A 24,430-nucleotide genomic window follows, 5' to 3' on the forward strand; every position below is an offset into this window, starting at 1 on the left:
CGTCCCAGCCACTGGCTTCTGATTGGCTGAGGCCGGCTGTGGGCGGGACCGGGAAAAGCCGGGCCGACTGCTGATGCGCGAGGTGGGGCAGAAGCCGGTTGGAGCCTGCGACGTTGTGCTGTTGTCTGTAAGTGATGCATGCCGGACTTTTGGGAGCGGGGGATGCCGGGCCTTGGGATGGGAAGAAGTGAGGCCGCGCTGGGCCCGGCTGAGGGCACCTTGGGAGGGTTGGGGGTCGCAGGGCTGGGAGTGGGGGCGATGCCTGGGCTGAAAGGGGCGAAGTCTGGTTGGCGGGGCTCAGGCCCCACCTCGCGGTGCAGGGGAGGCGGGTGAGGGCGTACGGAGCCTATGAGGGGGATGCAGCAAAGGCTTGAGGAGCGAAGCCTCGCGGATGGAGCTGGGGAGGGACGGGGCTGGGGCCGACTTCGGGGAACTCGTAGAGCGGGGTGGGTGAGGAGGGATTGAGAGGGCGGGCGCTCTGGCCATGGAGTCCTGACAAGGTCACAAGAAGAGAGAGGGGAGGAAAGTTGAAGGGTTGAGAGGAGGGCGTAAAACCAAACGACCTTCCTGCCATCGGCTTCATCTTCTCCCCGGGCCGCTATTCCCTGCCACCTTTGGCGACCCTCTTCGGCCCTAGGGAGGTAAAAAGGACCCGGGCATGTATCAAGCATCTCTGACGTAATTTACATTTCTCCCTAAAAAGTAAACCTGCCAGATTAGAAATTACAAAACAGCACGGGATTAGTATTGGGAGCAGCCGAAATGATTCGGCAGGTTTATTCGTCTCTTTTATTATACCGGTGCGGGAAGCAGTTATTTCCCTCTTCGGGGTAATCCCTATGGAAGTAATCTATGCTTTCGGAAGTACCCAGACCGGTTTGGATGAAAAGTTAGGATGGATTGAAGCGGTACCAGGCCCCAGCATGACAATCGTATTTGAGTTCTGTATACCAGGGGTTCTCTTCCTTCCCTATGCACCAGAATCTCTTGAAGGGGTCTTCTTAAGATACAGATTCCTTGGGCCCTGCCCCAGACCATCTGAATCAGAATCTTCCGGGGTGGGGCCTTTGCAGCCATTTTAAATAGGCTGACAGGTAACGGATGCAAAATCAAAATTTGAAACCATTGTTGTTAGATAGTAGTTCCAGTGACCAAAATGACGGGCTGTGAAGATCCTTAAATCTTTTACATCACGTGATGCTGGGCAGCTCCAGTTCCCTTATGCCTCTTCTAGATTCCCATGCATTTGGAAAGGTCTTCAGCAGTATCTTACCAAGTTTACAGACTACTTCGTGTTTTCCAAACTGGCTTTGAGTATCTGGTTATAGGTGCCTCTTTTTGCACCTGTTCAACTTTCCGACAGAGATCTGGGTCAGCTGCTGCGGGTGGATGAGAAAATGATAAAAAAGGAAAATTCAGAAGTGGCGCTAGGGAAAAAAAAATCTTCAAATCACACTTGAAATCGTTAGATGAATTAAGTCACTGGGAAAGAAGGTTACATTTAATTTTAGGCATGACTGACATTTTTTACAATTCAAAGAAAGAGATGTGGGCTCCTGTTAAGGAGTGGATTTTAAATGTTTTTAAGATTAAATACATACCAGCATTATAAGACAGATGATTTGGCAATATATTGTCAATCAAAAGAACCCACAACTGTGTATCAGGAGAGCTGGGTTCTAATCCTACCCTGCCAGAGATGTATTCCTGTTGTTGAGCAGTTCATTTAACCCTTCATAACCTTTTTTTTTGCTTCTGTAAAATAAGCCTATTGGCATGGATTAATAATCTGGGTTTTTACTCTCAAGTTATATGATTTGTACTTACTGACCCTGCTATTTTAAAAGTTAACCATTTTTTATTTAGGTGGCTATAAATCATGAATACTTGGGAAACTTCTAGGTGGTCATTAGGAAGAGAATTATCAAAATCTTTTACTCAGGGAGTGTTACAGATATATATTATGCTAGATATATAATTTGAACCATAGAATAACAAATAACTTTGTGATACGTTGGACTTTTAATATTCCCCTTTATCCTGAAATGTGCACACAAGGTGTTCTGGATCAGAGACAGATTATCATTAGTCACTTGAGACTTAATGACCACATGGTTCCCTCACGCCCTGATTCTTTCCCCAGGGACTGCTTTCTGAAAGCCAGATCTAATGTCCTGTCCGAACAAACTGCTGAAAGGTGATCCTCCTCCCTCCTGAAAGGAAGGAGAAGAGAACTTTTGCTCCATTGACCTGTTGGACAGTTAAAGTTATCCAGATGTGAGAGATTAAAGGAAAAACTACCAACTTTCTTGCTTTTAAAGACAATTCCCAAATGACTTCTTAGTTTAGGAATAATTAAGGCAGAGGAAGAAAACATGCTTTTATATATGTAAAAGAAGGTGCTAGTTTTTAAAAGTGGATTGTGGTATATAATGGTTTTGTCTCTTGTGGTTGCAAGGATCCTAGACCTACTCAGGTTATCATGTGTTCTTTCATAGATACAATATAAGAATGAAAAGAAAAATAAGCACTTATGTACATACAGCTTGACATTTTTATTACTGACTCTACAAATGTGTATAATTGTTAGTTTTCACTAAATATTCCTAATTACCTGAGAATAATTTTAATTGTTGAAAATATTACTTTAAAATTTATTCAACAAACATTTTGTGGTATACTTTATGTAATAAGCATCATGCCAGGCTATGGTATAGACACAAGCAGGACAGGTGTAACCTCCTGACTTCAAGGATTCTAGTGAGAAAAACAGTTAAACTTGCATTTATAAGAAAGAGTTATTATAGAGAAGGCATCAGGTCCTATGGGACTGCGTAACCAAAGCACTTACCATAAACTTGGAGAGTCAGAGAAGACTTTCCAGAGGAGGTCAGTTAAGGCAAGAAACCGAAAAATGGGAGGACTTAGCCCAGAAAGAGTATCTGAAGGAAATGAAAAGGGAAGAAACGTTTTAGGCAGAGGAATCAGCTTGTGCAAAGGCTTGGAGGTTTAGAGAGCATCTATAAGAAGTTTAATGTGATTAGAATGTGGGGTTGGGTGAGGGAGGTTGAAGGAGGATTTGTGATAAAACAGAAAAGTCTTTGAAACTTTTGCCTTTGGGAAGTTTAGATTGGTTATGAAGGAAACTAATAAACATACTGGCCTAAAATAAATACAGTATTTAATCTTACCATCTAGTACATTTATATAGTATCTTCTTGTTGCTGGTTGTTTTTTTTTTTTTTTTTTGCCACCCAGTGTGGAGGATCTTAGTTCCCTGACGGGGGATTGAACTCATGCCCCCTGCAGTGGAAGTGTAGAGACTTAACCACTGGACTGCCAGGGAAGTCACCATTTATGTAATATCTTGAAAGCCAATCTCAAATATTTCTCTGAAACTTCCCAAACTTTGTTATCCAAAAGACATCACACTCCAAATTCTCATTGTCTCTGCTGGCAAAGTGATCACACTCTGGCATGTCTATTTTAAAGAATCTAATTTGTGAAACATTATTTCAGTGTTTTCATTCTATCTCTTCAAATATATAGTGAGCATCCTGAACCTTGAGCTTGTTGAACCTTGTATATAATAAAAGCTCAGAGAAAGGGTTTATTCAATTAGCAGGTAATGGAGCACAATAAAGAAGAGAAAGTCTAGTTCTAATTTCTTCTATCTAGCTGTGTGATACTGTACAACTCATCTGGATTAAGGTTTTCTTCTCTGTCAGATGACAGAATTGGACTCTTCCCAATGAGGATGGGGGCTTGGAGGGACAATTTCACTTTTCAAACTAAGCACTAAGCCTCCCTTCTAGAGTTGGATTTTCTTTGAGGACCTTGACCACTACTAAACCCCCTGAATAGCAAAGTGTTGAATGAGAGCTGTTATTACTGAAGGGAGTATGATGCACATGAAAAACCCAGAAGCTAAGGTAAGACCATATGGGTAATGGCAGTTAACTTTTGAGTTTACTGTAATTGACGTCAATCAGAGACTTGTGCACTTACATACTATGTTTGACTCCCTTTTTTATCTACGTGTAAAGTTTATAGTCTGTTCAGCTCAGTCAGAAGGAAATATGTACATAGTTACCGTGACTAAGGTGAAATTGAATTTGTTATTACTTTATTGTGATGAAATGCCTACTAGCGTCCTGTGTAAGAAAATTGACCAAAAAGGGAGAATGGAGCCTTGGTCCCTTTGTGATAGAAATGAATCTTTTTTTCTGCCCTCTAATTCATATAATCAGGCTAGTATCTTGCCTTTTTTGGTACCACTTAAAGGAATAATCTTATAAAAGAAGTATGCTTTTAACTGCAGAACCTCATGGAAATTCTGTTTCAGGAAGATTCTTCAATCACTATGTCAAGTGACACAGATGTTTCTCTTTCTTCATATGACGAAGGTCAGGGATCTAAACTTATCCGAAAAGCTAGAGAGGCACCATTTGTCCCCATTGGTAAGTTTGACTTTGATGGTCTAATAAGCTATTGTAAGCTTTAACACAGTAGAAGTGTGGTAAACTTGTTTGGTTCATCAAGAATTTCCTGAAAGCATTTATTTTTGAATATATTTTCAGATCTTGAAATATGCTTAGATTGGTATGATGTAGCTCTCATTATAAAAATTCTTCTCTGTGTATTCAGACTTCTTGTTTTAGTGACTTATTTCAGTGAATGTGTTGGGACCTCAAGACTACCATCAGTCTCAATGATTTGCTGGAAGGACTCACTAAGAGTTGTTATACTGACAGTTGTGGTTTATTACAGTCTCTACTATATTAACTGATTGCCTTTGGGGATGGAAGTGAGACAGAGAAGAGTTCCCCTGGCACTCTTAAAGGAATTTATTTACTGGCTTCACAAGCCCACATTTTAAAGATGATCTTAACTTTCTGGATCTGCTACTGTTTGCTTCCAATTGTGGATTTTTAGTTCTGAGGGGGGAAAAATTAAAAATTCAATTTGTATGTTAGCTGGTTAATGGTCTCCTAAAGCATCCTTATAAAAAAAAAAATAGAACGTTGATTGATGATAAAATCATCTTGATTCTCTGCCCCCATGCATCTGACATACTTGTGACTGTCTGTTTTACAGGATTGGCAGGTTTTGCAGCGGTCGTTGCATATGGATTATATAAATTGAAGAGCAGGGGCAATACTAAAATGTCTCTTCACCTGATCCACATGCGTGTGGCAGCCCAAGGCTTTGTTGTGGGAGCAATGACTCTTGGTAGGTTCCTACAGGACATTTCAAATTTGTGGTTCCCCGTTAATGGATTTCTTTGTATATAAAACAAGGTAGATGCTTTTAGCTGACTTTGAAGCAGTTTGCAAATATCACTTATATTCATTTTCACATAAAAACTGAATAAAAATAGTTCAAGTAGTGACATAGTTTTACTGTCTATGATATAATCTTACTAAGGTTTTAAAGAAAGAAAGAAAAGATAGTGCTGCCCATCACTGAGTTTATAATTTCGTTGAAGAGTCTAGATATGTAAATAGGGTTGGTAATAAGATCCATCGTCTGGGAGAGACATGATTGCTGTTTTATTGAGTTTTTGAAGGTGGAAAAGATATTACATGCTTTTATAGACTTTATAATTAATTGACTTTATCTGGCATTTTATAGCAAGAGTAACTCCTTTTAAAGTTGCCAGATAAATATTGATATTTTAACAGTCTGAGCTAGTCATACTGGCCTTGAGATACTTGGGAAATTGTGTAAAAAGAATTTTAGAAATTTGAATTGTTTAAGAAAGCAAGAACGTAAGCAGCCTAGTGCCTTGTTCCCCTTGTAAATATTGTATGCTAGCAAGGGTGCTACTTTTAGCTACTTTATGAACTGTTTTTAATTTTCTAATACTGAAGAAAATATTTAAATGCTTAACTAGCATTCTTTTTCTTTAGGTATGGGCTATTCCATGTATCAAGAATTCTGGGCAAAACCTAAACCTTAGAAGAGGAGATGCTGTCTTGGTCTTGGTGGTGCTTGCTTTAGTTAGACATCTCATATTGAGGTTATATGTTTATGTTGAAAATAAATTCTGTGGGTCGGACAATAACATGGTAATTTGAATATTGGCTTCCTTTCTTGCAGGCTTGATTTGCCTAGCGACTAGTTCACTAGCTAGGTCATTTAGGGGAGTCAGATTAGCACAAAAACATGTCACTTTTAAATGCACTTGATAGTGGTACAATGTCCACCTTCTTAAACTCTTCTGATAAAATTAGTTTTAAAGAGGACAACATGCCAAACCTGAAAATGCTCCCAGTTGCTGCAGAATATCATATGCTTTTGATGTAATGTAGGAATCCTATTTACCCCAGTTAATTTAACTCTTTCTGACTGCCTTGTGGACTGAGTACTGTTTTTAAGGTCTGGTTAGCTCTTGAAGAACCCTTTCAGAACAGTGCACAGAATACAACATTATAAACCTCCCAGCAACTATGTGTGTGTTTTGGTAACAGCTGCTTTGAAGTAGTATCTGTTTCAGAATCATAGTTGTAAACATGAGAATAACTTAACTGTAGATCCCCGTTTAGCTGTTTTGTAATTGCAGAATTATAGTTTGCTGCTGTTATATTAGAATAATTTTTAAATGGCATTTTGAAATAGAAGTGTGTATTTTAAGTGCTAATGCAAAGGTAAATGAAAAATACTTTTTAAATGTGTGCAGTCTGTTTATTTTCTCTGAAAGAATCATAAATGTTAAATTAAATAAATTGCCTATAATGGAAGTGATTTATGAGCAAGCTGGTTTGGTCAGACATTATACAAACTTTGGTATACTACAGAATGCTTTGTTGTACTTGTGAAATTCTCTTGTCTAACCTGAATTTACATTCCATGGTGATAACGTGGTAAATATAGTGTTATTAAAGTAAGTGAACACATCAAATGTTTTGTATTTATTTCAATTTGGAAACAACTATCATTCTTCAAAGTAGCACAAGTAGTTCCAAGAAAAGAGGGAGAACATTTTATGCCTTTTGTAGGAGCCATAGTTAAAGAGTATTTAACAAACAGGAATAATAGCTAACGTTTATTGAGCATTTACTGTGTGCCACACACTGCTCTAAGCACTTTTCATGTATAATGTCATTTAAGTTTCCTAACAACCCTAAGAAGTAGGAGCTATGATCCTCCTTTCAGGGAGGAGGAGACTGAGGCATGAATAGTTTTAAGTAATTAACCCAAGGTCACATAAGCTAGAGAAGGTTGTAGGTTTGGGACTAGAACCTGGGCAGTCAAGCAGTAGATGCCAACAGAGACTTGAAATGTTGGCCTTTGTGAAGTTAATGCTGGGTGGCAGCGGTTATCATAAATTAGTACTGTTAGACAAGAGGGTACGGCATGGTCTTGGCTCACCGCTCCACTGACTGTATAACCTGGACCAATCAAGGTTTTCTCAATTTTCTGCTAGTTAGAAATGAGAGATTGGACTACATAATTTCTATAGTCCTATCTAGTTTATAGATCATTACATGGGTCTATGGGAAATGTGCTTTAAAAATATAAGCTATTACTAGGAACTCTTCTCAGCCTTCAGTAGGCATTATAGGAGTTGCTTGTAGGCAGTCCTAACAATTATTTCATGAAGGATAAGCCTCCTATAGAAGAACAAATTTGTGAACAAGTTTCAGAAACTCTTTCTGATGGATGAGTACATTATTGATTTTGTTAAATAAATACTAATTTGAGAGAAATTGATCTAGACAAATGCCAGAGGACAGAAGAACAGGAGCAAAATGTTGAGACTGTAGTGAGCATATTAAGTGATCAGGAGACAATAAGTAAGGGTGCTTGCCTGAAGAAGACAGTGGTAAATTAGGGTGGATGAATAGGCTGGCATCAGATTATGGAAGTTATTAAAAGTGGCTCAAGTGGATGTAACACTACTTTTTATTGAGTCAGACCTGGGTTCATGGTTTTGCCATTTAGGAGCCAAGTAGCCATGGTTTCCTCATCTGTAAAGTGAGGACAATGTCAGTGGCCTAGGGTTGCTGGGAAGATAAAATGCAATGGGGAACATAAAAGGGCTTAGCATAGCACCTGATGCATTAGTAATCTCTGAATGGTTGCTGTTAACCACTGTTACTGTTAGGCTTGGGAATGTGGCATCACAGAAGGTGTGTGAGCCCTCCTCTCACAACTTACAGTCTAGCAGAGAAGGCTGGCATTAGATCAGTGATTTCGAAAAGCATGATAAATACTAGGTACAGGATGCGGCAGACTGGGGGACCTAACCCAGGGCTGGAGTCAGAGAAGGTATCCCCAAGGAAGTGATGTTCTAACTTAAGATGATTTTTCATCTTAAGTTAAAACATCATCTTAAGACACTGATGAAAGAAATTAAAGATGATACAAACAGATGGAGAGATATACCATGTTCTTGGATTGGAAGAATCAACACTGTGAAAATGACTATACCACCCAAAGCAATCTACAGATTCAGTGCAATGGCTATCAAATTACCAATGGCATTTTTTACAGAACTAGAACAAAAAAATCTTAAAATCTGTATGGAGACACAAAAGACCCCGAATAGCCAAAGCGGTCTTGAGGGAAAAAAACGGAGCTGGAGGAATCAGACTCCCTGACTTCAGACTATACTACAAAGCTACATAATCAAGACAATATGGTACTGGCACAAAAACAGATATATAGATCAGTGGAACAGGATAGAAAGCCCAGAGGGAAACCCACGCACCTATGGTCAACTAATCTATGACAAAGGAGGCAAGGATATACAATGGAGAAAAGACAGCCTCTTTAATAAGTGGTGCTGGGAAAACTGGACAGCTACATGTAAAAGAATGAAATTAGAACGCTCCCTAACACCATACATAAAAATAAACTCAAAATGGATTAGAGACCTAAATGTAAGACCGGACACTATAAAACTCTTAGAGGAAAACATAGGAAGAACATTCTTTGACATAAATCACAGCAAGATCTTTTTTGATCCACCTCCTAGAGTAATGGAAATAAAAACAAAAATAAACAAATGGGACCTAATGAAACTTAAAAGCTTTTGCAAAGCAAAGAAAACCATAAACAAGACGAAAAGACAACCCTCAGAATGGGAGAAAATATTTACAAACGAATCAACAGACAAAGATTAATCTCCAAAATATATAAACAGCTCATGCAGCTCAATATTAAAAAAACAAACAACCCAATCCAAAAATGGGCAGAAGACCTAAATAGACATTTCTCCAAAGAAGACATACAGATGGCCAAGAAGCCCATGAAAAGCTGCTCAACATCACTAATTATTAGAGAAATGCAAATCAAAACTACAATGAGGTATCACCTCACACCAGTTAGAATGGGCATCATCAGAAAATCTACAAACAACAAATGCTGGAGAGGGTGTGGAGAAAAGGGAACCCTCTTGCACTGTTGGTGGGAATGTAAATTGATACAGCCACTATGGAGAACAGTATGGAGGTTCCTTAAAAAACTAAAAATAGAATTACCACATGACCCAGCAATTCCACTACTGGGCATATACCCTGAGAAAACCATAATTCAAAAAGACACATGCACCCCAATGTTCACTGCAGCACTATTTACAATAGCCAGGACATGGAAGCAACCTAAATGCCCGTCGACAGACGAATGGATGAAGTTGTGGTACATATATACAATGGAATATTACTCAGCCATAAAAAGGAATGAAATTGGGTCATCTGTAGAGATGTGGATGGATCTAGAGGCTGTCATACAGAGTGAAGTAAGTCAGAAAGAGAAAAACAAATATCGTATATTAACGCATATATGTGGAACCTAGAAAAATGGTACAGATGAACCGGTTTGCAGAGCAGAAATTGAGACACAGATGTAGAGAACAAACGTATGGACACCAAGGGGGGAAAGCAGCGGGGGTGGTGGTGGGATGAATTGGGAGATTGGGATTGACATATATACACTAATATGTATAAAATGGATAACTAATAAGAACCTGCTGTATAAAAAAATAAATAAAATAAAATTCAAAACTTCAAAAAAAAAAAAAAGAATAAGTAGGTTTTTGTATTTTTATATTCAGGATCCTGCTATTCCCGGAAAAAAGTTATCAGCCTATTTCTAGTTAACGAGCAATAGTGACATCCGGTGGTGACAGCTGGAATTTGACTCCACACATAAATCCCCAAAGTACCCTCTGCTTCTGTACCACGGAGTCAGAACTTTGGAGTAGAGGACTGGTCATGCAGACCACGCCTCTTGCCTCACCGATGAGGAAACACTGCTCAGAGTTTCAGGAACTTGAAATTTAGGCTCTACCCCCATTAAATTTACAGCCCATCAAAACAAAGGCCAGAACAAAGCTGAATGAACATAAAGTATTTTAAAGTTCTCATGTGTCAAATAGTGGAACTGCCAATTATTTATATACTTAATCCTGTTTGAAAGCTCTTCAAATTGAACGGGAAATTGGAGAAAGGAAACCAAACATGCACCAACCGTGACTTGATTACCACTTTCTTAGTGAATGATTTACCTGCTATAAGTTCATGTAACAGCCACTACTACTCATGCATCCTGGCTTTATTCTTAGATAAAGAGAGCCTACTTTCCCCTTAGTCACTGAAATGGGGCAAAATAATTTGTTTTTAGCAAGACGAAAGTTAGGAAATTTTCTCCTAAATTCAGCAGTGATAAATAGTTCCAGAGTGGAGGCCAGCATCCAGTTGGTCCCCTCAGAGGAACCCAGGAACAGGTCCCCTCTGTAGTATCCTGAGCTTCTTATAACATTGGTTTTAGGTCTTTTTCCTGTCCCCAGTGTAACTCTGAAGTGTCACAGAGTGACTAAAAGTTTACAACATGAGGTAGAAATGCCATCATCATACCTTTCGGCTAGAGCCCTATGACCTAAACTCAGCTTATCTGCAGCTATACTTACCGTCTTCCCCACTGGTGCTCCTTCTGAGATCACCCGTTCCTGTCAGGGATCTCCATCTCACACATGTCACACCCTGGGCTCAAACTCAGAAGTGTCTTTCCTTCCTCCTGTTCATTTATCACTATAAAGCCAGTCACCAAACTCTGCCATTTTTCATAAGCAGAGTCCTTCATCACTCAGATTTGCTCTTTTACTTGTTGCCTAGGCCCTTCACCTCCTGTCCTGCCACCTAGCTCCAGCAGAGCCACTGATGCAAAGGCCCTGCGCTCACCACTGCCCCTGACACCTCTGCTTGGACTCTAGTCATTTCCTGAATGTTCCCTCTTCCTGACAATTCAGTGCACTCCTTAAAGACCCAACCCAATTCTACTTTTGGTGAACTCTGAACTCTCCCAGGCCATGATGAACTTTACCTTTTTACAAATCTTGCTATATTTGAGTTTAAAACACAATGCGTGTTCCACTATGGTAACACTTTGTATAGTGCTTTGCTGTATATAAAGTGCTTTAATACTCTTTTAAGTCCCTCACAAAAAATTAAGTATGTATTATCCTGACTTTTTCAATGTGGAAAGCTGTAATTTACTCAAGTCCACACAACTGAAAAGTGACAGAGCTGGGACCCAAATCCAGAACTTGAGACCCCTGGTCTCATGGAAAGACTGCATGATGGAACAGAAGGCAGGTACATAAAATCATGCCTGTCCAAGAAATACTTGTTCTCCCTTCCCTTCATTTCCACCTTCCACTGCACACACATGCACACATACTCCCCACTTAGGTCCCAAATCCAATACTTTTTTCCAATATACTGTAGCTGCTTTATCCTCAGGTTTTTTCATATATAAAAATCCTCAGTCAGTATTTGTTTTGGTCTTTATATAAGAAGGAAGCTGAGTGGATGCAACTAGAGATTATCATACTAAGTAAAGTCAGAAAGAGAAAGACAAATACCATATGATATCACTTATGTGGAATCTAAAATATGACACAAATGAACCTATGAAACAGAAACAGACTCACAGACATAGAGAACAGACTGGTGGTTGCCAAGGAGAAGGGGGTTGAGGGAGGGATGGAGTGGGAGTTTGGGGTCAGCAGATGTAAACCTTTGTATACAGAATGGATAAACAACAAGGTCCTACTGTATAGCACAGAGAACTATATGCAATATCCTATGATAAACCATAATGGAAAAGAATATTTTAAAAAGGAATGTATATATGTATAAATGAATCACTTTGCTGTACAGCAGTAATTAACAGAACATTGTAAATCAACTATACTTCAACTAAAAAAAAAAAAAAAGGAAGCTGCGGAGATTCCCACATAACCATGGTCTTACTGTGGAGGCAGTAAATTAAAACTAGTAAGTACACAAGGCATTGGAGACCTAATCACCAGGGGAGAAACCAGTTATCACTGAGACAAGGTGACTTTCATCCAAGTGTTTTGAAAGACCATGATGTGAGCCAAGAGTGAAACTGAGAAATTTGGGGGGAAAATAGAAAATATATTACCAATCCATTATGCTTGGAGGAGAGCCACGGTAGATCTCAGCCATCAGAGAGGTCCCTTGGAACTAAGGACTAATGAATCTTGGCAGAACATTGAGTCTTCTAATAAAGTCAACCATATGATGAATGAGATCACCATATATACAAACACGTCTTAGACAAAATTGCTCCATGGATAAAATAGGACTTGACTATAGCCAAAATGGTGTTAAGTTAAAAGGCAGAGTGTGCGGGGAGCAGGGGAGTCTGAGAGGCTGGCGGCCAAAAAAGAAAGCCCAAATCCATGGGGAGATGAAGAGGCAGAACTGGCAGTGCATATCCAGCACCTTTTAGCGAGAAGGAACTTGAACCTGGAGACAACAGACAATTTTTATCTATGGGTACTTCTGACTGTGAAGTAGAATGTTTAACAAGGCTTAACCCTGGGTCAAAAATATTTCAATGCAGTTTGCTTCTGTTTGCTCTGAATCGCTCACAATATCTTTCTGATGACTCTTTTGGCTTCATGGGTGTCTGATTCTGGGAAAGGAGGAGCTCTGGATATGGGTCACAATCCCCTAGTGTAAACTAGTGCCTTAGTGTTCTTGTTTACATGTTAATCACTTAATACCATGGCTGGCATAAGTCTGGTCCGAAGAGACACTCCCGGTTTAATGACCAAATTAGATTTTGGACCTGCAAAGCTGAGGTCCATTAAGAGGAGAGCCCTGAAATGGGGAGAGCCAAATGGAGCCTTGGTTTTAAGCTGCAGCAAAGCTTACTTCCATTTTGAGGCAAAACAGCTAAGTCTGTATAATGCATGACAGCTGAAGAGCATTTCAGTTTACAAAGCACTTTCGTGACCTATTTGTTATCACGGGAATAAATTTACTATTGCTATTTTAAGAAGAAAGTTGGGATTTGTGACTTGACTAATGTCAGAGAGTTAAAGCCTAGGTATTCTTACTTCTGACAGACTTTAGTCAATTCAATTTTGCTTCTCATAGTAAGAGTAGAATCACTAACTGCTTATGTTATATTTACTTATTTGTGGGAGAGAGAATATTATTTCAGTGAAGGGAAATCTATTTGGTGATCTTATCATCTTAAAAAAGATAAAGGTCCCAGTTTAAAGTTGGAGCTACATTAAACTGTGGGAAGGACGTAATTTAGCGATTAGAAAAAAGAGCAGTTAGACCCAAACAAATATGCTCAACTGATTAAAAAAAATTTTTTACTATAAAATATACATAGCAATTTACTATTTTAAGCATTTTTAAGTGTACAGTTCAGTGGCACTAAGTATATTTAAAATGCTATGCAGAGTCCGCCCTTGGGGCCCCGTGCTTATCTGAGCCGTGTGGATGACAGGCTCTTGGTGCTCCAGCCAGGCGTCAGGGCTGTGCCTCTGAGGTGGGAGAGCCAACTTCAGGACACTGGTCCACAAAAGACCTCCCAGCTCCACGTAATATCAAACGGTGAAAATCTCCCAGAGATCTCCATCTCAACACCAAGACCCAGCTCCACTCAACGACCAGCAAGCTACAGTGCTGGACACCCTATGCCAAACAACTAGCAAGACAGGAACACAACCCCACGCATTAGCAGAGAGACTGCCTAAAATCATAATAAGGCCATAGACACCCCAAAACACACCACCAGACGTGGTCCTGCCCACCAGAAAGACAAGATCCAGCCTCATCCACCAGAACACAGGCACTAGTCCCCTCCACCAGGAAGCCTACACAACCCACTGAACCAACCTTAGTCGCTGGGGGCAGACACCAAAAACAACGGGAACTACGAACCTGCAGCCTGCGAAAAGGAGACCCCAAACACAGTAAGTTAAGCAAAATGAGAAGACAAAGACACCGCAGATGAAGGAGCAAGATAAAAACCCACCAGACCTAACAAATGAAGAGGAAATAGGCAGTCTACCTGAAAAAGAATTCAGAATAATGATAGTAAAGATGATCCAAAATCTTGGAAATAGAATGGAGAAAATACAAGAAACGTTTAACAAGGACCTAGAAGAACTAAAGAGCAAACAAACAATCATGAACAACCCAATAAATGAAATTTAAAATTTTCTAGAAGGGATCAATAGCAGAATAACTGAGGCAGAAGAACGGATAAGTGACCTGGAAGATAAAATAGTGGAAATAACTACTGCAGAGCAGAATAAAGAAAAAAGAATGAAAAGAATTGAGGACAGTCTCAGAGACCTCTGGGACAATAGTAAACGCACCAACATTCGAATTATAGGGGTCCCAGAAGAAGAAGAGAAAAAGAAAGGGACTGAGAAAATATTTGAAGAGATTATAGTTGAAAACTTCCCTAATATGGGTAAGGAAATAGTTAATCAAGTCCAGGAAGCACAGAGAGTCCCATACAGGATAAATCCAAAGAGAAACACGCCAAGACACATATTAATCAAACTATCAAAAATTAAATACAAAGAAAAAATATTAAAAGCAGCAAGGGAAAAACAACAAATAACATACAAGGGAATGCCCATAAGGTTAACAGCTGATCTTTCAGCAGAAACTCTGCAAGCCAGAAGGGAGTGGCAGGACATATTTAAAGCGATGAAAGGGAAAAACCTACAACCAATATTACTCTATCCAGAAAGGATCTCGTTCAGATTTGATGGAGAAATTGAAACCTTTACAGACAAGCAAAAGCTAAGACAATTCAGCACAACCAAACCAGCTTTACAACAAATGCTAAAGGAACTTCTCTAGGCAGGAAACACAAGAGAAGGAAATGACCTACAATAACAAACCCAAAACAATTAAGAAAATGGTAATAGGAACATACATATCGATAATTACCTTAAAAGTAAATGGATTAAATGCTCCAACCAAAAGACATAGACTGGCTGAATGGATAAAAAAACAAGACCCGTATATATGCTGTCTACAAGAGACCCACTTCAAACCTAGAGACACATACAGACTGAAAGTGAGGGGATGGAAAAAGATATTCCATGCAAATGGAAATCAAAAGAAAGCTGGAGTAGCAATCTCATATCAGACAAAATAGACTTTAAAACAAAGACTATTACAGGAGACAAAGAAGGACACTACATAATGATCAAGGGATCAATCCAAGAAGATATAACAATTGTAAATATTTATGCACCCAACATAGGAGCACCTCAATACGTAAGGCAAATACTAACAGCCATAAAAGGGGAAATCGACAGTAACACAATCATAGTAGGGGACTTTAACACCCCACTTTCACCAATGGACAGATCATCCACAATGAAAATAAATAAGGAAACACAAGCTTTAAATGATACATTAAACAAGATGGACTTAATTGATATTTATAGGACATTCCACCCAAAAACAACAGAATACACATTTTTCTCAAGTGCTCATGGAACATTCTCCAGGATAGATCATATCTTGGGTCACAAATCAAGCCTTGGTAAATTTAAGAAAATTGAAATAGTATCAAGTATCTTTTCCGACCACAACGCTATGAGACTAGCTATCAATTACAGGAAAAGATCTGTAAAAAATACAAACACATGGAGGCTACACAATACACTACTTAATAACGAAGTGATCACTGAAGAAATCAAAGGGGAAATCAAAAAATACCTAGAAACAAATGACAATGAAAACACGACCCAAAACCTATGGGATGCAGCAAAAGCAGTTCTAAGACGGAAGTTTATAGCAGTACAATCCTACCTTAAGAAACAAGAAACATCTCAAATAAACAACTTAACCTTACACCTAAAGCAATTAGAGAAAGAAGAACAAAAAAACCCCAAAGTTAGCAGAAGGAAAGAAATCATAAAGATAAGATCAGAAATAAATGAAAAAGAAATGAAGGAAACGATAGCAAAGATCAATAAAACTAAAAGCTGGTTCTTTGAGAAGATAAACAAAATTGATAAACCATTAGCCAGACTCAGCAAGAAAAAAAGGGAGAAGACTCAAGTCAATAGAATTAGAAATGAAAAAGGGGAAGTAACAACTGACACTGCAGAAATACAAAGGATCATGAGAGATTAATACAAGCAACTATATGCCAATAAAATGGACAACCTGGAAGAAATGGACAAATTCTTAAAAATGCACAACCTGCCGAGACTGAACCAGGAAGAAATAGAAAATATGAACAGACCAATCACAAGCACTGGAATTGAAACTGTGATTTAAAATCTTCCAACAAACAAAAGCCCAGGACCAGAGGGCGTCACAGGCGAATTCTATCAAACATTGAGAGAAGAGCTAACACCTATCCTTCTCAAACTCTTCCAAAACATAGCAGAGGGAGGAACACTTCCAAACTCATTCACCCTGATACCAAAACCAGACAAAGATGTCACAAAAAAAGAAAACTACAGACCAATATCACTGATGAACATAGATGCAAAACTCCTCAACAAAATACCAGCAAACAGAATCCAACAGCACATTAAAAGGATCATACACCATGATCAAGTGGAGTTTATCCCAGGAAGGCAAGGATTCTTCAATATATGCAAATCAATCAATGTGATACACCATATTAACAAACTAAAGGATAAAAACCATATGATCATCTCAATAGATGCAGAGAAAGCTTTCAACAAAATTCAACACCCATTTATGATAAAACCCTCCAGTAAGTAGGCATAGAGAGAACTTACCTCAACATAATAAAGGCCATATATGACAAACCCACAGCCAACATCGTCCTCAATGGTGAAAAACTGAAACCATTTCCACTAAGATCAGGAAGAAGACAAGGTTGCCCACTCTCACCACTATTATTCAACATAGTTTTGGAAGTTTTAGCCACAGCAATCAGAGAAGAAAAAGAAATAAAAGGAATCCAAATCGGAAAAGAAGAAGTAAAGTTGTCACTGTTTGCAGGTGACATGATACTATACATAGAGAATCCTAAAGATGCTACCAGAAAACTACTAGAGCTAATCAATGAATTTGGTAAAGTAGCAGGATACAAAATTAATGCACAGAAATCTCTTGCATTTCTATACACTAATGATGAAAAATCTGAAAGTGAAATTAAGAAAACACTCCCGTTTACCATTGTAACAAAAAGAATAAAATACCTAGGAATAAACCTACCTAAGGAGACAAAAGACCTGTATGCAGAAAATTATAAGACACTGATGAAAGAAATTAAAGATGATACAAATAGATGGAGAGATATACCATGTTCTTGGATTGGAAGAATCAACACTCTGAAAATGACTATACTACCCAAAGCAATCTACAGATTCAATGCAATCCCTATCAAAGTACCACTGGGATTTTTCACAGAACTAGAACAAAGAATTTCACAATTTGTATGGAAACACAAAAGACCCCGAATAGCCAAAGCAATCTTGAGAAAGAAAAACGGAGCTGGAGGAATCAGGCTCCCAGACTTCAGACTATACTACAAAGCTACAGTAATCAAGACAGTATGGTACTGGCACAAAAACAGAAACATAGATCAATGGAACAGGATAGAAAGCCCAGAGATAAACCCACGCACATATGGTCACCTTATCTTTTTTTTTTTAATTTATTTATTATTTATTTATTTTTATTTTTAGCTGCATTGGGTCTTCGTTGCTGCGCACGGGCTTTTCTCTAGTCGTGGCGAGCAGGAGCTTTTCTTGTTGCGGAGCACGGGCTCTAGGCATGCGGGCTTAGCAGTTGTGGCTCACGGGCTCCAGAACGCAGGCTCAGCAGTTGTGGCGCACAGGCTTAGTTGCTCCGCGGCATGTGGGATCTCCCGGACCAGGGCTTGAACCCATGTCCCCTGCATTGGCAGGCGGATTCTTAACCACTGCACCACCAGGGAAGTCCTGGTCACCTTATCTTTGATAAAGGAGGCAAGAATATACAATAGAGAAAAGACAGCCTCTTCAATAAGTGGTGCTGGGAAAACTGGACAGCTACATGTAAAAGAATGAAATTAGAACACTCCCTAACACTATACACAAAAATAAACTCAAAATGGATTAAAGACCTAAATGTAAGGCCAGACACTATCAAACTCTTAGAGGAAAACATAGACAGAACACTGTATGACATAAATCACAGCAAGATCCTTTTTGACCCACCTCCTAGAGAAATGGAAATAAAAACAAAAATAAACAAATAGGACCTAATGAAACTTAAAAGCATTTGCACAGCAAAGGAAACCATAAACAAGATGAAAAGACAACCCTCAGAATGGGAGAAAATATTTGCAAATGAAGCAACCGACAAAGGATTAATCTCCAAAATTTACAAGCAGCTCATGCAGCTCAATATCAAAAAAACAAACAACCCAATCCAAAAATGGGCAGAAGACCTAAACAGACATTTCTCCAAAGAAGATATACAGATTAACAACAGACACATGAAAGAATGCTCAACATCATTAATCGTTAGAGAAATGCAAATCAAACTACAGTGCGATATCATCTCACACCAGTCAGAATGGCCATCATCAAAAAATCTACAAACAATAAATGCTGGAGAGGGTGTGGAGAAAAGGGAACCCTCCTACACTGTTGGTGGGAATGTAAATTGATACAGCCACTATGGAGGTTCCTTAAAAACTAAAAATAGAACTACCATACGACCCAGCAATCCCACTACTGGGCATATACCCTGAGAAAACCATAATTCAAAAAGAGTCATGTACCACAGTGTTCATTGCAGCTCTATTTACAATAGCCAGGACATGGAAGCAACCTAAGTGTCCATCGACAGATGAATGGCTAAAGAAGATGTGGCACATATATACAATGGAATATTACTCAGCCATAAAAAGAAACGAAATTGAGTTATTTGTAGTGATGTTGATGGACTTAGAGTCTGTCATACAGAGTGAAATAAGTCAGAAAAAGAAAAACAAATACCGTATGCTAACACATATATACGGAATCTAAAAAAAGGAAAAAAAAAAAAAAGGTCATGAAGAACCTAGGGGCAAGAAGATGGGAATAAAGACACAGCCCTACTAGAGAATGGACTTGAGGACACGGGGAGGGGGAAGGGTAAGCTGGGACGAAGTGAGAGAGTGGCATGGACATATATACAGTACCAAATGTAAAATACATAGCTAGTGGGAAGCAGTCGCGTAGCACAGGGAGATCAGCTAGGTGCTTTGTGACCAGCTAGAAGGGTGGGATAGGGAGGGTGGGAGGGATGGAGACATAAAAGGGAAGAGATATGGGGATATATGTATATGTATAACTGATTCACTTTGTTATAAAGCAGAAACTAACACACCATTGTAAAGAAATTATACTCCAATAAAAACATTTAAAAAAAATGCTATGCAACCATTACCATCATCTGCCTCCAGAACCTTTTCATCATTCCAAACAGAAACTTCAGAGTCTTTAATAATAACTCCCCATTTCCCTCTTCCCCTGTTCCCTGGCAATCTCTATTCTAGGAACCTAATATAAGTGGAATCATACAATAGTTGTCCTTTTGTGTCTGGCTTATTTCACTTAGCATAATGTTTTCAAGGTTCATCCATGTTGTAGCATGTATCGGTACTTCATTCCTTTTATGGCTGAATAATATTCCATTTAATGGATAATACCACATTTTGTTTATCCATTCATCTACAGATGGACATTTGGATTGTTTCCACCTTTTGGCTATTGTGAATAGTGCTACTATGGACATTGGTGTACAAGTATCTGTTTGCTTTCATATTTTGGGCATATACGCAGAAGTGAATTTCTGGATCGTACTCTATGTTTAAATTTTTGAGGAACTGCCAAACTTTTCTACAGCGGCTGCACCATTTTACACTCTCACCAGCAATGCATAAGGGTTCCAATTTTTCCACATCTTGGACAACACTTTTTATTTTCCATTTTTTTAATAACAGCCATCCTAATGGGTATGGAGTGGTATCCCACTGTAGCTTTGATTTGCATTTCCTTAATGGCTAGTAATGTTGAGCATCTTTACATGTGCTTATTAGCTATATGTATATCTTCTTTGGAGGAATCTCTTCAATTCCTTTGCCCATTTTTGAATTGGGTTGTTTTTTGTTGCTGTTTCTGAATTTACACAACTGATTTTTGACAAAGGTTCAAAAGTAATTCAGTTGAGGAAGGATACCTTTCAATAAATACTGCTGAAGCAATTGGACAGCCATAGGTCAAAAAAAAAAAGAATCTCAATCTAAACTTCACATCTTACATAAAAATTATGCCAAAATAAATCATGAACATAAAACTTTAATGCTTTTAGAATATCACAGGGGGAAATCTTTGGGATCGAGGGCTAGGCAAGGAGTTCTTACACTTGACACCGAAAGAAAGAAATTGGTAAATTGGACCTAGTCAAAATTTAAAATTTTTGTTCTGTGAAAACCCATGTGAAGAGAAAAGGCAAGCTACAGAACGGGAGAAAATATTTGCAAACTACAATCCAACAAACGATTAATAGCTAGAATGTATAAAGAATTCTCAAAAGTCAACAGTTAGACATTGGGCAAAAGACATAAACAGACACTGCACCAAAGAGCATATACAGATTGCAAATAAGCACCTGAAAAAAATATTCAATATCATTATCCATCACGCACATTATAACCACAATTAGAAGTCACTACACACCTATTAGAATGGCTAAAATAAAAAATAGTGACAACATCAAACACTGGCAAAGATATGGAGAAAGTGGATCACTCATACACTGCTGGTAGAAATGTAAAATCATACAGCCACTCTACAAAATAGGTTGACGGTTTCTTACAAAACTAAACATGTTATTATCATACAACTGGACTCCTGGGCATCTATCCCAGAAAAATGAGAAGTTAAGTTCCCACAAAAACCTATACATGAATGTTTATATCAGCTTTATCTGTAATAGCCCCAAACTAGAAACAGCCCTGATGTTCTTTGACCGGCAAATGGTTAAACAATTTGTGGTACATCCATACCATAGAAAACGAAAAGAAGAAAGAAAAACAACCGTGAGATATCTGAAGACTTTCTAATTATAAAGACCTGGATATAGTAGTGACTTAAATTGGTAAGTGTCTTTTAAAAAAAACCAAACATACAAGTGTTTTCCACTTTGAAAATAAACCATGTTCACTATATTCTAAATCCTCTAAAGTGCAAAAATAAAAACACAGCACTGCAATTCCAGTACACGAATACAACCATTTTTAACTTTAATATTTCTATGCATTCTTCCGCAGTCTTGTTTCTGTTCCTAGGGGTTTTTAATTTTGTTTTTTGTTTGTTTTGGCTGCGCCATGCAGGGCATGCGGGATCTTAGTTCCCCGACTAGGGATCGAACCCGAGCCCTGCAGTGGAAGCGCAGAGCCTTAACCATTGGACCGCCAGGTAATTCCCTCCGTTCTTAGTTTTTAAAAATACAACTTCATTTACTTAGCAATTACTATTTCGCGTCCTGCCTTTTTCACTCACCGTCACAAAATAACCTTTTCCCCCGCCACTGTTCCACATTTTCCAAAGACATTCTGAATGGCTACGTTAAATTTCATGGTGGGATCATTCACCTTAATTCCCCCCAGCAGGACTGCGGGATGCGCATCTCTGCGCAGAACGTTTGGCCCACAAAACTTTTAAAATATGTTCCAGAAGCGGACCACTGGGCCAACTTTAAAGTGTCATACACAAGACGCCCTCATCCGTCAGCCCACCTCGCCTATGTACTTACCGCCTCAACCCGGACCATCTGCGCCTCTGTCCCTTTCCGATCTCCCGGCGCCCTCTTGGTTGCCGTAGACTCGTGAGGACGTCACGCAGCGGCGTGGCTGGTTTCCCTGGTGACGGTTGCCGGGGCAGCGCAATAAGGCGTCTAGAAGAGGTGCCCGAGCTGCTGCAGCCAAAGAAGGCAGCAGCGGCGTGACCACTGTAAGTGCGGGGAAAAGTACAGAAGGGCCCGGGCTGGAGCTGGGGGAGCCGGCAGCCGCCGGGGCCCTGGCCGGAGCCAGGGCTGCATACCTGTGTAAAGATTTATTGAGTTGTACACTCAGGACTTACGCACTTTACTATGTGTAAATTATAATTCAACCTAAAATTATACCTTAGTTAAAAACAGTAATGATGTCTGAGCCCCATTCCTAGGAATTAAGATTTTAAATGGTCCAGGGATGTGCCCCAGCATTGCTATACTTTAGGAACTCCTAGGAGATTCTAATGGTCAGCCAGAGTAGAGAGCCACTGTTTTTAGGGACAGGAAGGAGTCAACTGTTGAATCTGAGTGATGGGGAGAGTATTCTGATGCCATTCGAGGTCTGGTGGCACATTCAGGCATGGGAGGGTGTGTAGAGAGCTGACGCTTAGCTCGGCTCAGCTTTGGCTTTCAGGGGACCTGAAGTGAGGGTGGGTCTTCCAAGCTTCCTCATGGACACATGCAAAGATAAGCAGCCAACTTCAGGCTTGGGGGTTGTAGACAGGGCTGACTATGTGCTGAGCACTCTTGGGAAAGGAGCAGTTTGTGGAGTTTGCTTAGGCTCAGGCTTCTTTTCCTTCTCCAAGGGCAAGATGGCAGAGGATGAAGGCTCACAGGACACCTTGAGGCTCCAGTTCAGGGCCATGCAGGAGATGCAGCACAGAAGGTTACAGAAGCAGATGGAGAAACGGAAGGAAAAAGAACTTAGCCTCCAAAGCAGAGCTGATGACCAAAAAGAGCCCCTGGAGATCTCTGATGGCCTCAGCGTCCTCCAAGCCGGGGAGCAGAACTCAAAAACCAGCTTTGAGCAGAGGTAAATGCAAGTTTGGACTCTCCCAGGAGCACTGCAGGGAGGTAGGGAAGGTGGGGGAGAATGATTGCAGACAATTCGACAGGCAGGTTGACCAGATGTGTGTTTATCAGCTGAGACCCAGAAGTTTTGACACAGAGATTGTTATTGAAGATTCTTGCATCGGATAAAGGGACATAATTTGACATGAAGTGTGTTCAAAAACCACTTAAAGTCAAATGGAAAATTTGAAACTCATCAACGTGTAGTTTATTCACTTGAATTTTCTTACGTAGTCTCTCTTTCGTGAAAAATGTGTTTTGGTTTTTGAGGAGCTGGTTGGCTGGCCCTGATGATTCACAGGTGATCACTACTCCAAACCTCATCTGGGACTGTTCTCCTGTGTCAATTTCCCTTTCCTGACACATAAAGACACATAAACATACCCGTCCTGAAGAAGCAATTTATGGATTCCTTGCTTTTATATGGTTGGTGAAACAGTTGAAAGGAGTCCAGAATCTTCTCATTTTGTTTTAAATTTGCCAATGTCACACAGATGCATTGATTTATATTGGTTATTAGAAGCAGGAGTCTGGATTGAAACAAAATTCTTTGCTAGTCATTTTGCAAAAAAAAAAAAAAAAAAATCACAGCAGTTGTTGAGCTATCTCTTTGCTTCTGGTTTCACCCAGAATCTATCTTCTCCATCTGCAAATTCTACTTTTCATGGTTTCTCGATTTTCACAATGTTCTACTGAAAAATGCTAATTAGGAAAAAATAAAGATTTCTCAATAATTGAAAAAATTCATACGGCTCCTAAATATTAGCTCTAAGTTAACCCCAGACCTATTCCCAAATGATCTTTCCCCAAGTCAGAGAAACTGGCATTTGTGGAGACTTGAGCTGTTGGTAGAATAACACCAACAATAATAATAGCTGTTAGTTAATAATTACTGTTATCTATAATTTCTGTAACTTATTTACTTCTTGAGCAACTGCCTCTATGGAGCTGGCTCCATGCCTAATGGTAGAAGTGATCACAGACCCACCAGTCACATGTTTCTCACGTTTTAAAGTTCTAAAAAAATGACTTGCAAGACAATTGTAGTATACAAAACTAGCCACCTATTCTGATTTCCTATTGGGTTTACCTGAGACCCAGAGACCTGGTCTCAACTTAAGGCTTAGACAATTCCTCTTTCATCTTCTAATATACATACGCAATTAAGGCTAAAAATTTCCTTCTAAGTATCACTTTAGCTGCTGTTCCCAAGTTTTCATATATATTGCTTCTACAGTCAATCCATTCTAAATGCTTCA

The 24,430-nt window shown here is 39.3% G+C and overlaps 2 protein-coding genes and 1 long non-coding RNA gene across 4 annotated transcripts in view; 2 read left to right on the top strand and 1 right to left on the bottom strand.

The window, feature by feature from the left end:
* HIGD1A (HIG1 hypoxia inducible domain family member 1A) lies at window positions 1-6,899 on the top strand. Its single transcript, XM_036869995.1, has 4 exons — window positions 1-127; window positions 4,346-4,460; window positions 5,098-5,232; window positions 5,913-6,899. The coding sequence occupies exons 1-4, from the start codon at window positions 74-76 to the stop codon at window positions 5,960-5,962; spliced, it is 354 nt and encodes a 117-aa protein (XP_036725890.1). The 5' UTR covers window positions 1-73; the 3' UTR covers window positions 5,963-6,899.
* LOC118904143 lies at window positions 742-23,936 on the bottom strand. Its single transcript, XR_005021936.1, has 3 exons — window positions 23,556-23,936; window positions 22,083-22,277; window positions 742-2,942 (listed from the first exon to the last, which is right to left on the bottom strand). It is a non-coding gene; the product is annotated as an uncharacterized LOC118904143 (long non-coding RNA).
* Window positions 22,158-24,430, top strand: part of CCDC13 (coiled-coil domain containing 13) — a 29,598-nt gene continuing 27,325 nt past the window's right edge. The window contains exons 1-2 of one of the 2 annotated variants that reach the window (XM_036869975.1): window positions 22,158-22,279; window positions 22,907-23,133. In XM_036869975.1, coding sequence (XP_036725870.1) covers window positions 22,913-23,133 — 221 coding nt within the window. In that variant the 5' untranslated portion in view covers window positions 22,158-22,279; window positions 22,907-22,912. Of the gene's footprint in view, window positions 23,134-24,430 lie in introns of both variants that reach the window. The other variant, XM_036869974.1, reaches the window with a different exon arrangement.

This window comes from Balaenoptera musculus, chromosome 11 (assembly GCF_009873245.2).
Source record: "Balaenoptera musculus isolate JJ_BM4_2016_0621 chromosome 11, mBalMus1.pri.v3, whole genome shotgun sequence".
Taxonomy (NCBI): Eukaryota; Metazoa; Chordata; class Mammalia; order Artiodactyla; family Balaenopteridae; genus Balaenoptera; species Balaenoptera musculus.